The sequence below is a fragment of the Ixodes scapularis genome, unplaced genomic scaffold (assembly GCF_016920785.2).
Source record: "Ixodes scapularis isolate PalLabHiFi unplaced genomic scaffold, ASM1692078v2 PGA_scaffold12__126_contigs__length_90152505, whole genome shotgun sequence".
Classification (NCBI taxonomy): Eukaryota; Metazoa; Arthropoda; class Arachnida; order Ixodida; family Ixodidae; genus Ixodes; species Ixodes scapularis.
The window spans coordinates 17,570,289-17,583,046 of NW_024609838.1; the positions used below are offsets into that span (position 1 = coordinate 17,570,289).

Here is a 12,758-nt window from a genome sequence, read left to right on the forward strand (position 1 = left end):
GCGACCGCCTCTCCGTTGCCGTCAGCTGTTTCAGCGGTGCCTCCAAAAAGAAGGGGACGCGCTGCCACTCACTTGCGTAACATAAAATAGACAGTCCGTCTTCTATGACCTCAAGCTTTATTACTCTTTATTTCAGGATACGCTTGCAGGGTAGTGCATGCATTAAAAAAAGAAAAAGATGCAGTACGCCGTCTTGGACGATCACGACTTTAATACACGACTTTGCCAACAGTACAAATCTCGCCACACGCCTTTTTTACGATTATAATACACGATGTAATCTTATCAACGATATAGCAACGTAGAAATATAATTTGACAGACGATGCGAGCGTTCAGGATTGCTAACACTAATCACCTTTTTCGGGCGATGAAAACGAGTAAAAAATTCGCATCCTTTGTACGGTACGCACCAGTAATACCTTGAACTTGAGCACACGCAAGGAATGCGCCAAAAAAGAAATCCGTGTGATGTTTGAGGACACAAATGCTAAGAAAGCACCACTGTAGTCGAAGTAAACAAACACGACGGCACGGGCGTTTCTGCTGTCTTGAGAGTGCCGCCACGAGATCGCCGCACAAGTAGGTGGATCTTCCCTTCTAGTACGTGCTGGGTTATCCTAACGACACACGACGAAAATTCACAGTCAAGGATAGCCCTTTTACGGGGAACGATGAGCCTTCACCACACCGTCCTGCCGACGATCACCACCGACGCCATGTTTGCAAATAGAAGGAGCCTGAAACGACCGGCATGCAACGCGCGCGACCGAGCTCCTCGACCTGTGATTGGTCTGTCGCTCCCGTCGTTCCCGAACGTAACGAAAAAGTTCAGCCCGGCTCAACTCCTTGCGTTGCGAACGAACACGAACGAAACGACCGTTTGGCGCTTCGTTGCTATGGTAACTTGTCGCTCCAACCGGTTGCATTCGTGCGTAGTGGTCGCTCCGAACGCAACTGTGTGAACGGGTCCTCCTTGCCTTGGGACACCGGACGGCGGTGCCGCCCAGCGGCACCGACCGGCGGCGCCGTTGTCGCTAGTGTGGTCAGGCCTTAACGCAACGTAATTTAAGAAAACGGGGCTCTTTTAGCCATCCTTTACAGGAGCTACAAGAGCGAGCTCCGGGTTTCTTGAGTTAAAGATATATATGTGCGTGCGCTCGTGGACTTCAAACATCGTTTACGACAATATTCTCGTGTTTGTCCTTGGGGAATAAGTTTAACATGCATTGCTGTTGCCGGCATTCGATATTCACAGAACCCTAAAAAACGTATGCCGCTCAGTTCTTGACAAAGCCGTGAACAAACAAAAAATCTGAAAATCTCGCCGACCATTACCATCACATTCTTGTAAGTTGAAAAATGTAGAAAAAATCAGTCATGTAAGCATATGTATTTTGGAAGCTAGGTTATGAATCCAGACAACAATTCTGTTATATGTGAATTTATTCATCTGGACGACGAGCAATGGAAAACATGATACTCGCGTAGTGCGATTATTAGAGCTAAGACTGATCACCAAAAAACGAGCTCTTAAATGCCCAATATAGTTTATTTATCTATCTATCTATTGAAGATTATCAAAAAGGCTCCTACGAAAACAAAGAAAAAACGTAAGATGACGGTTTATTTTACGTTCCACAGGCTCATGAGGTCCGTTCCTTCCGTCATTTGATCAATCCTGGCTTCCATGCGTTGGATTTGATCTGATGAAAAAAGTTCCGGCCAGTCGTTCACCTTTCCTTTACGAAAAAGCCTGAAGTCATTCTCTTCGCGTCCTTCTTGTCTGGATCTGGAAAGCTTGTCCGCAAAAGAAGACGAATTTTCAACGAGTGTCGAAAACTCCTTCTCTCGAGGTTCGAGCACACGGCTCATGAACTCGAAGCTGCTTTTCATCAAGATCTCCTGAAATATCTCTTCGCTGCCCTCAAGCATCTTCCCGTACTCTTCGCCGAGGAAGTAGGCAAGTTTCAGAACCATTCCGGGAGCATCTGCTTTCAGCTCCTCGTAGGTCATGAAGAAGACGTTCGGGTCGTCCTTCCGAGCGTATCCATGGAGCACATGATCGAAGTACTCTCCAAAGCCCAACTCCCCAGTGACAAAGGCCTCAAAGAAGTCGTCGAACGTGCCGTCTTCAAACTGGTGCTTGGGTACACGTCGCGTATAATGGTAGAGCGACACGCACGTGTCCCATGGGTTCCGAGCGACATACACGTACTTCGCCTTGTCGTTGAAGTTGTTCTGGAGCAGCTGGAGATGGGTCCTGAAGAACCTCGTTGAAGGCAGATCATCGACGACCGTAGCACCGTGGTATTCCAGAACTGGAGTTTGTCGAAAAAAATCCGAGTAGGTTGACGCGCCGTCTCCGCGATCTAAGAGAAGTTGGATGATGCGTTGCGTCCAGTGGGATCCGACTTTGGGGTACGCCACAAGGACTATGTCCCCGTCGCGTGGTTTGTACTTGAGGGCCTCGCGGACGACTGTTGGCTTCAGGAAGGGGGACCGTCTGACGCCATCAATGAGCTGTACGAGAGGAGCTCGACTCTTACGCTCCATGCTTGGAAATCCTCACAGCAATTGGAGACACCTATGGGCAGACAAGATTTTCATTACATTTCAGATAATACGTGTTCAAAACCCAGATCTACTGGAAGCTGGTAAGAAGTACTTCTTAAAGGGGCCCTGCAATCATATTTCAGCGTCTACCTTTTTTGCGGTTTCCACGTCTCTTGGGGTTCGGGAAAACCAGCGGGCATGAAGAGAGTAACTAAATATCAGCGCGTCATATTTTAACCGTACGACGGGGAAACCTAATCTACTTAGGGAGGCGACCCACGGTACCAAAAGCGCGCGAAATGTGACGTCTTAGGTCCTGGTCTTACTACTGGCCCAAAGCCGCTGAAAGCTTCTTTTTAGTCGAAATACAAAATATAAGTGACACGAACCGTTTCAATTATTTATGAAAACAGTTTTTGTCCAGTATTTTAGATCAGAAAAGAAACAAACGCAGTTTATTAAGTCCGGAAACCAGAAATGACCCGTCGACATACCCGCCACCAAGCGAGAAAAAAGGCGGTGCATACTAGAAAGGAATAGTGGGATCAGGCTCCGATGAGCGGCGAGCGTAGAAAGGTCTCGGATGTTCGCGGCGGCGCTGCGGTTGTTTGCGGACTCAACGATCCGACCGGTTCCGGGCGTTCCGAGGGCCTTCGGCGCAGGTCTGGCTTGCTGTTTGGCCGTTTCGCGGTATGTCAGCGCGAAGTGGCTTCCGTTCTGAACTGATCTTTACCCCGTGTTTGCTGTCGTTTGTGGCCAATGAAGTGTCATGCCGAACTAGTGTTTAATCGCGCAGCAAATGCAATGCGAGCTGCTCTGGCTGCCCATTTCATACGGTCTATACAGAACATGCTTTAATGGTGCCCTCTCGAGCCGACGGCATGGAGTGCGGCAGCCGTGAGCTAGTTCACGGCCACTCAAGCAACCAAGGACGCCATGAAGTAGGTTATTTTTTTTGCTTGTTTTTGTCATTTTAATTCGCCTATAACTTTTAATATAAAGCGAAATTCGAGAAAAGGAAAGTTTTATTAAGTTACTACGCTCAGTGCGCTCAGGTTCGGTGCAAATTAAAAAACAAAAAAACAGTAAAAAAAGTCCTTGCAGGGTTCTTTGAAAGGAAACTCCTGGAGGCCTCAGAATGCCAGCCAACGTTGGGCTAAAACCGCAAGCGAAGCCTCTACGTGTCTTGTTGAACGCTCGCCGTCCGGCAGCACAAGCTGAGGACGAACTGGGCTGGATTGACACATTCCTCTCTCGTTGTGTTCACCGATTTCGCCATTTATTTCTATTGCATGTCTTACGCCTATTTCAACCTTATAAAACCGACCTGCTTTCATTCAAGGAGTAAATATTGTAACCCTCAAGCGTAGGTAAGACCGGGATAAACAAAAACAGGAAGCTCCGTGTTTGCGTTTGTCTGCAGCCTGATGCGAGCTAAGAACTGCAGCTCGGGCCCCTCCTGCGAAGTCCTCCACTCTTTCCACTTTAGTTGAAAGAACGCCGGAAAGGAGGCGAGTGGAAAGGAGGAAATCACCAATCATGGTGAGCGGGGATATCTATAGGAGCTTGTCAAGCTATGACTGTCCCTCCACACGCCCCAGGGTTACAATGTACTTGACCAGCTGGCTTGCATACTCCCGTTGACTTCAAGGACTGACATAGCGTTCCAAGTTTTAATATGTCCTGTTCCCACCGCTTACTAGAACTAACTTCTGTCCCGGCACTATTTTGAGTGCCCGAGCGTACGACGCACGTTTTCCTCGCTCTTTACAACGGACACTCGCATGGTTGGCTGCAGAGATTGGACACTTAAAAAGGCTCATACTCACGCACAATCACAGTTTCGTCTTCGAAGCGGACCACCCGATTAGAAACTCTTTCATTCAATGCGTCTCACTGTGGCGAAGACGTGGCTCTGCTCTCCTCCCCGTAGAGCAGTGTGTGTACAACTGCAACCTACCTGACGCATGAGCTTTCTGACATCCGCTCTGCTAATTTCCAGGTGGCTTGGCCCGTTTTCCCTCGGCCTGCATTTTTCACAGGTATGAGTGTAGTGATTGCGTTATGAGAGACAATTTGTCGTTCCCGTTTTTGCTTCAATGTTGTGCAGCGTTATTATCTATAAAACGTTGTACAACGTTTTTATCTATAAAACGAAGCGTCGCGGTATGCCCGTACTGCGGAACGTGTATCTTGAATGAAAAGTAGAACTTTCATTTGAAACATAATTTCAAATCTAGAACTGAATTGATACAAGGTTACAAGATTGTTCAGTTCTAGATTGATAAAATCTAAAGCTGAACAAGATTTATAATCTAGAACAAAATGTATATTTATCACGGCACCTTTCAGAAGGCTGTGAACTGCAACAGGCGTAAATTTAATAGAGAGCGTAGTTTGTAACCTAGAAGATAATGTATAATTAAGAGCCGGGCGCTTCTTATCCCCTGTACCATTTGGGCATTTCTTGGATTCAATTACCTACTTAGCCTCGATTCCTCGAATACGGCCAACAGACGGCTGAAGCGTTATAAAATCTGGCCGGGTCCGCGCAGTAATGCACATTTTCTGCTTAATCACCGATGTCACGTGACGCCAGTGTCACGTGACGTCGGTCGTGACACTGACGCCATTACGGCGTTCACGTTGTGACGTCGTGGCGAACCTTTCTAAAATGTCGTGATTACGTCGCATGAACGTCGCGGCGCCATCAGCGTGACGTCGCCATCGAGGATATATCCCACCGACTTGAGTGCGCTATGATCTGGCCCTAGGGATGCCCTGTATATTAGTGCCGAGAAGATTCGGTGGCCCCCTCTGATGGTTTCCTTTCGTGACGTAACGACCAGGATTTGCCTCGACGCGATTGGCGGAATTCGCCTCTGCTGCTTGTTTCCGCGAAAATTGACGCTGCTTGTTTCCGGGAAAACTTCATGTACAAAACAGCACAGAGAAAAGGATGTCAGTTATGTGTCGGGTGTAGTCTGCAGAGTTCCTTTTGATTGTGGCCTCTGTTACATAAAGCAAACCAAGCGTAGCCTCAATGACCGATTAAGCGAATGCAAACGTTGCGTTAAGAGCAAGGACCCCTTCTCAGAATGGTAAAAACAAGTTATTGATTGCAATAATTGTTTACCTCTTTGGTAGTCCACCTCAGTTATCTTAACCGAGAGAGATGATCACAAGCGGTTAGTAAAAGAGTCTCTCACTATCATTCATCATTTTAATGCAGTAAATGCTCCGTTCCTTAGTTTACATACCGAGTTAAGATTTCTACAAACCTCATCGTTCTGTTTTGTTTTGGAAGGTCACCCTCCAACCTAAGTGCCGACAGGTTCCTCTCAAGGAGGCAGGGCGAGGGAGAGGAAGGCTGGGGAGGGAGAAGCAGGCAAAACCCTAGAGAGGAGAGAGGAAAACCTTCTGCTCTCTCCAGAGTTCCGCCTGCTTCCTCCTCCACGGCCTTGCTTTGGTGTCCTTTCTTTTCTGTTTTGTACGTTTGGGTGTTTTGATGTTCAATGTTTTTGCAAACGGTCCTGTTGGTTTATTCCGACAAAAGGTGGATCTAGTTTTCTTTACGTGTCTTATCCGGATGTTCGGGGTCTGTGTACCAACACGGCCGAACGCCACGCATGCGCAGAAGCTATGTGGACAGAAACGGCAAGGCTCTCCGTGTTTTCGCCATTGTGTTGTGTGGCGTGCGCTCGTTGTTGACGTTGTAGAGACACTTCTAGCTTCATTTGTGCGTCGTATTTCTTGTCAACTTATGTTACGCCAGACTATTTCAGCTCGCTACCCGAGCCTGAATTGCAGCGATATTGACACAAACTTTGCGTGGACGGCGTTGCCTTAGACGATCCGTACACCGTAAGCAAGGACTGCTTTAGTTTCGACATGAAGTTGCAGCCACGGACGTAGATGGCTCACGTCATCATTGATTTTGTTTTTTTGCTAAGTCAGTTCCCGGCCGACACGGTGCAGGCGTACAAGTCTCTCGAGGCCTGCGATTGCTTCGAGCCGCTTTCCGCGCTGCTGGCGGGATCAGCAGACCGTGGGTACGCGAAAGCGTATTTATAAATTGATTAAGTGCACACAGCGCCCTTCAGGTCGAGGTATGATATTTCCCTTACCCTCATGATCACAAGGCACGACAATCGGTAACATTTAGAAAGTAGAGACACATAAGGGACGATACAGACAGGACAATCTTTTAACTTCAACAGCAATTGTTTTGGTTTAACAGATGATGACGTCGGGTCCAACAAAATGATCTCTCAAAGGTAACTCGCAATCCTCCCTGGCGACTACAATATTCTGATGCGCCTGACACGCCTGACAAGTAAATCGTTTTTAACACAGAGGAGGTCTCCCAGGCATGGATGGTCGGAAGGACGCGAAGGATTACGTGAACAAGCATTGTCGCTCGTATACAGTTGCAGCTGGAAGCGGGAACGTGCTCCCATGAACGGATTATCCGTGCCAGGGTTGGTGCGCGGGGGAGTCCGGCTTTGCAAAGGCGTATGCGCTGGCGACAAAGCGACCATGGGAACAGGCGCTCAGCTGCGAGGTCATTCCAGTGGCGCCTCCCGTGGAACCTACCGCTTGAGTCAGAACTCACTAAAGACAGACAACACGAAAACAATAGCAACTCTCGTAGTGTCCCCGTCTTTCATGGTTGCAGCTAAAAACGCGGCGCCTGCATGCATTACCGGATTAGGTCAATACCCGACCAAGGCTTGTTAAGCATCTCTTCCTGCGTTCGTGCGTGCCGGTGTTATGTTTTTGGCTGCTCGTCGCCACCTTGGCCCAAGGACGCCTTCCCGAGCAAGGGGCCGCCTTGTTCGGGAATGCCATTTTATCTGCCGGCGTCTTATTCATTTCTGCGCTCAAACTTTCGTGATGGGCAAAATTAGCACTATATAATTTCGAAAGTAGTTAGTAATTTGAGTAGAAGTTACCTGAAAAAGTAGTTAAGTTAAACTACTAATTACCCAAATCAAATTGTAATTGAAAGTTACCAAGTTACTCGAAAAAGTAGTTAAACTACAGTAGTTTGAGTTGAGTAGTTGAACTACGTCCAAGTCTGGCTTTCCGCTCCCGACATCATGACCAGGATCTGCCTCACCGTGATTGGCAGGATTTGCTTCGCCCTGAACCGGCGATTGGGCGGGCATTATCAGTGTTCAGGAACCATGGGCGTACCAACCGGGGGGGGGGGGGGGGGGGGGGGGGGGGCAAGGGGGGCGCTTGCCCCTCCAGTTCTTAGAGTGGGGGGGCAAGACATGTGTTTGCCCCCCCCCCTCCCCCCCTGAACCAGCCGCCACTGGGCAAGGCAGACACTGGCCGGCGGCGCCCAAGGAATACCAAGGACACCGCCCACCGACCCGCGGGGGGCGATGTCCTTGGTGACGGTGACAATGGCAAATCTCACAATGGAGGCCATCGAACGCCAGGCTTTCGACACTTTCGAGCCTAAACCCAGAACGTTCCTGCGTTAAGTGGACGACTGTTTCTGCGTCGTTAAAGCCAGCGAGGTGGATCGTCTTCTAAAGCACCTGAACTCGGTGGATGCGTCGCTACAATTCACGGTCGAACGCGAAGGCAAAGGTTCCTTTCCCTTTCTGGATGTACTCGTAATCAGGAGTGGCAGTGGGCTCAGCTTCTCTGCTTACAGGAAGCCAACCCATTCTGGCAGATACTTGGGGTTTGATTCCCACCACCCCCGATGTCATAAAGCGTCGGTGGCCTCTGCACTCTTCAGGCACGCCTTCGCCACCTGCTCCACAAAGAAAAGCCTCCAGGAGGAAATCAAGGTCGTTACATCGGATCTCCGCAAGAACGGCTACCCTAAACGGTTTATTCTTCGGGTACTCGAGAAATCAAGGCATCCACCCCTAAGGCGTAGCAGTCCCCTTCCGATCGTGTCTGTGTCTCCTACATTAGCCGCACCAGCGAGGCTTTTTCCCACGTCCTCGGTCGATACGGGATTGCGGTGATTCATAAGTCCTTGTCGACAATCGGCCATCGCCTCCCTTTCCCCGAGGGATCGGCCCCCCAAAGAAAGGGCCCAAGGCTTGGTCTACCGCATACCATGCAAGGAGTGCCCGGCCTCATACGTTGGCGAAAGTAAGAACCTAGCAGAGAGGCTTACGCGACACAAATACGATGTCCGGAAGAAGGATGTGGAGGCGAGCGCCCTCGCGGAGCACGCAGAAGCAGTCGGACACACAGTCGACTTCGAGGGAAGCACCGTGCTGGCCTTGGAGAGGAATTGGCGAAAGCGGCTCTTCATTGAGTCCTGGTTTATCCAGCGCACAAAGGGGAACGTCAATCGTTCTTCGGGCTCCCTGCCCAGCAGCTACGTCTCGAGACTGCGTGACGTGGGCAAAGCCCCCTACATCTACACGTGTTCTTTTCTTTTCGTCACTCACCCGTGAACAAGGGACCGAACTGGTCCCAAAACGTCGGGTAAATGTTTATTAAATTTTTGGTTACAGTCCTTATTTTTCGCTTTATGTCTACACCTAACCAGGCAGAGGGCTGCCGAACGTTTACCTTCATATTTTTAACGCGCAGGCGATACAAACCCTAGCAACGGTGCTCACACCGGATTGGCTGGTTCGCGGAGATAAGCGCTGCCGCCGTCAACATAGGGAGCGGTTACAATGCGAGTTTCCGAAGCCGAAGCATAACTTAGTGGTAAGGTGTCTGCCGTATACGTATCAGACCCGGGTTCTATCCATGATGTGGGCTTCTTTTTGTGTTTTTTCCTCGAACATTTTGTTTTGTCGAGGCATTTGGCGATATTTACGACATTTCTTTCTTACAATTAACACGAAAAAAAAAAAAGATAAAGAAAAAAACGAATGTTGTTGACGAAACATCGCTGAACTAAATCGTATGGGACTCTATTTACGGAGGTGCATGAGGGACAGTGGGGCTTGGGTTGCCGGAGGGGGGGGGGGGGGGGGGGGGAGAGGGTTGAGTGGGTTAATCGTGTTGTAATTAGCAGCCTTACACTGTCGCCGCGAAGCAGCTAGAACGCAGGCGCGGGGGTGGGTTAACGCGCGGGTTAACGCCGTTGAGTGGTACACGCGCCGTCCGAATCCGAAATTTAAGTTCCCGCGCGTTGCCGAGCAGCCAATCCGGCGTGAGCGTCGTTGCTAGTGGGTCTATCGCCTGCGCCGTAAAAGGAGCCAGTGACGAAAGCGCCCAGTGCGCATACACAATTGGCCCTCTCCTCCTCCCCCTCTTTTACAACGCCTACACACACACACGCCGTAAACGTTAGTGATGAACCGAGTCTGCCGAACTTCAGATTCGGCAAAGTTCCGCGCATGCCGAAATTTTAAACGAAAGTTCGGCAAAGATTCGGCAAAAATTTGTCAAATGTCTGCGCACGCGCACGGACGCGACGGGGCCATGGATTACAAATGGACGCCGCGCAGTCGCGCGGTTACCATCGCACAGTTTAGTACAACCAGCGGTTACGGCGAGGTTTGGAGTAGGCGACAAGGTAAGTTTGCGTTTGTGAGCTTTTGCGAGTGTGATTCTCTTCAATATTTTCTCCCTCAAGAAAAGAAGATCGAGCAGTAATTTACGCAGTCCACTGCGCAAGTGACAAATGATGCCGTGCATTTTAGATAGTGTGATTTTCATTTGATCTTTCCATTGATGCAACGAGGTAGTTGAAACATTGACTGACAACTGACAATTACGATCAGTGTGCGCAGCCCACTGCCGTCAAACAGGGCAGAGTCACGAGAGCTTGCCAGGATGTAAGGGATGCTGCTGGCATCCTCGACATAGTGTGATACATGTTTTCTCTCTTCTTTTCTTTCCTTTTTTTACGTACTTTCTGTAGTATGTATATTCTGTACATTTATTTATCTGCTTAGTTTTTTTCATATGTGGTGGCGGGCTGGCAGCAGACGTACAAGCTACTAAAAAAAAACTAATTAAGTTAAGTTACTGAGTATTATCCTCAAAAGTAATTTGAGTAGAGTAGAAATTAATCAAATAGAAAGTAATTGAGTAAATTTCTAATTACAGTGATAAGTAGCAAAATACTTTTGAAGTTACCTTTATTTTTTCTTTGCTAACAAGGAAGTACTTCCAAAAGGTTTTGATGCGTTAACGAAATTCTGCTAGCTGAATATAAAGCGGCTTGTGTTTTCACATAAATGCTTTAATAGCTGGTTCTGCTGCTGCATGCGTAATTGTTGTGTACTTCTTTTTAGTCAAGGATGTCTTGCGGATGTATCATTTCACCTTGGAGGTTTAGGACTACCTGAGCTTGATTTTGCAGACATTGTTTGGTTGCTTACAGTGATGCGTAAAGTAGGTCTAAAAGCTACCGGGAAGTACAAAGTAAATGAGAGGTTATGTACTTCAAGTAAAGCAATAAGTACGCCGAATGCAATGTACTTGAACTAGAGAACTATAAATACAATCTACTTCCAAAGTAAAGTTCAAGTACTTTTTAACACACTCTTTCAGAATGCCCTTTCATTTCCTATACAACGTTCTTTTTTGTTTTGTTTTTTAATTGGCTGGTAAGCATTGTTTTAGGGGAAATCGGAGGTGCGTCAGTTCTTTTGGGAAAGAACGGCAAATTCGGAAGTGCAGCAGTTTTTCTTTTTTGGAAATGGCGGCAACTAATACGCCACGGAATAATTGCTTTATTCTCGCTGCCGAACCATTTAACACAATCAACTTATGACACACTTATTTGTATCGGTTTTATAGCCGCCATTTCTTCACTCAGAGAAATGACCAAATGGCGTCTCGAAAGACGGCAGAAGCTATACAGGAGCACCAGATGAACTTCAGAGCGGGTGCTGCACTTTATTACCTCTTTTGATTAGGGATGTAGTGTGTCGGCAAGAATTCCTACATTGAGGAGAAGCGGGGACAAGCCCTTTCTTCAAATGCGTCAAGTCTCCTTGAGCTTCGGGACACAGAGAAACGCCAGCCTTCGGCGCTAATCCCACAGTTACTCGACCTCTCTTGCGTCGTGTCTGTTCGCTCCCCGCGCCTCGTAGCAGTGTTGTTGCAGTGGGGGGCTCGTTAAACTTTTTGGGGGTTTGAACTATCCAAATTACTTTCCTTCTCCCCCCCCCCCCCCTTTTCTACGCCACATGCTTCCCCCTCTGCAAATATCAACTGACCTTCCAACATCTTATCTCTGTTGATAGGCAAAACAATTAACCATTAAAATTCGAACGTAATTTGTAATTTGAGCAGGTCACTCGGAAAAGTAGGTAAACTACTCATAACCAAAAAAAAGTGAAAGCCGTTTACAAATCCCTGTAACGCCGAATTGGAGCGCAGCTCTTGAGGAGGAGGAGTGAAGGGTACTGAGGGGAGGGTAGACCCCTCCCCCTTCTCCTCCTCCTCCCCTCATTCTTTAATATGCTCCGGGGGGGGGGGTGTCACGTGACTTCGGGGAGGGGGTCACGTGACCTCGGGGAGGCGTGACCTGGGGGTGACCTCAAGGCCACGTGACCTCAAAGGTGACCCCCACGTGACCTTGGGGGTCACGTGACCTGGAGGGGTCACGTGACCTCGGGGGGTCACGTGACCTCAGAGGGGTCACGTGACCTCAGAGGGGTCACGTGACCTGGGGGTCACGTGGGGTCACGTGACCTTGAGATGACCTTGGAAGGGGTCACGTGACCTTGGGGAGGCGACCACGTGACCTCGGGGGTCACGTGACCTCAGAGGGGTCACGTGACTTGGGGGTCACGTGACCTTCAAAGGGTCACGTGGGGTCATCTTGGGGTCACGTGACCTTGAGTTGACCTTGGAAGGGGTCACGTGACCTCGAGGGGTCACGTGACCTTCAGGGGGTCACGTGGGGTCACGTGACCTTGAGATGACCTTGGGAGGGGTCACGTGACCTTGGGGGTCACGTGACCTTGGGATGACCTTGGTTACGCCGACGGCGACGCCGCTCAAGCCGGGAACGGGCCCCTAAGAGCTGCGCTCTAAAATAGAAATGTAATTGAAAGTTACTAAACTACCCAGAAAAGTAGTTAAACTACAGTAACCTGAGTAAAGTAGCTGAACTACGTACAAGTTTGGCTGGCAGGAGCTCTACGTAAGGGTTCCGACCTATCTGCCTAGCCCCGCCCACCACCACATGGGCCCCGCCCCTTCCAGTATGTGCAAATAAAATTATTATTATTATTATAACAATCTTGT

The 12,758-nt window shown here is 48.9% G+C and overlaps 2 protein-coding genes across 2 annotated transcripts in view; both read right to left on the reverse strand.

Annotated features, from left to right (window-relative positions):
• Positions 1–1,625: 1,625 nt before the first annotated feature.
• LOC115323249 (amine sulfotransferase) lies at positions 1,626–2,555 on the reverse strand. Its single transcript, XM_040501943.2, has one exon. The coding sequence runs from the start codon at positions 2,553–2,555 to the stop codon at positions 1,626–1,628; it is 930 nt and encodes a 309-aa protein (XP_040357877.2).
• A 12-nt stretch (positions 2,556–2,567) lies between these two features.
• Positions 2,568–12,758, reverse strand: part of LOC120848911 — a 29,222-nt gene continuing 19,031 nt past the window's right edge. The window contains exon 2 of the mRNA XM_042289338.1: positions 2,568–2,586. Coding sequence (XP_042145272.1) covers positions 2,568–2,586 — 19 coding nt within the window. The remainder of the gene's footprint in view (positions 2,587–12,758) is intronic.

What these genes read in the sequence shown, in the direction of transcription:
- LOC115323249 (XM_040501943.2), bottom strand. Translation starts at nt 2,555, where the DNA reads ATGGAGCGTAAGAGTCGAGCTCCTCTCGTACAGCTCATTGATGGCGTC.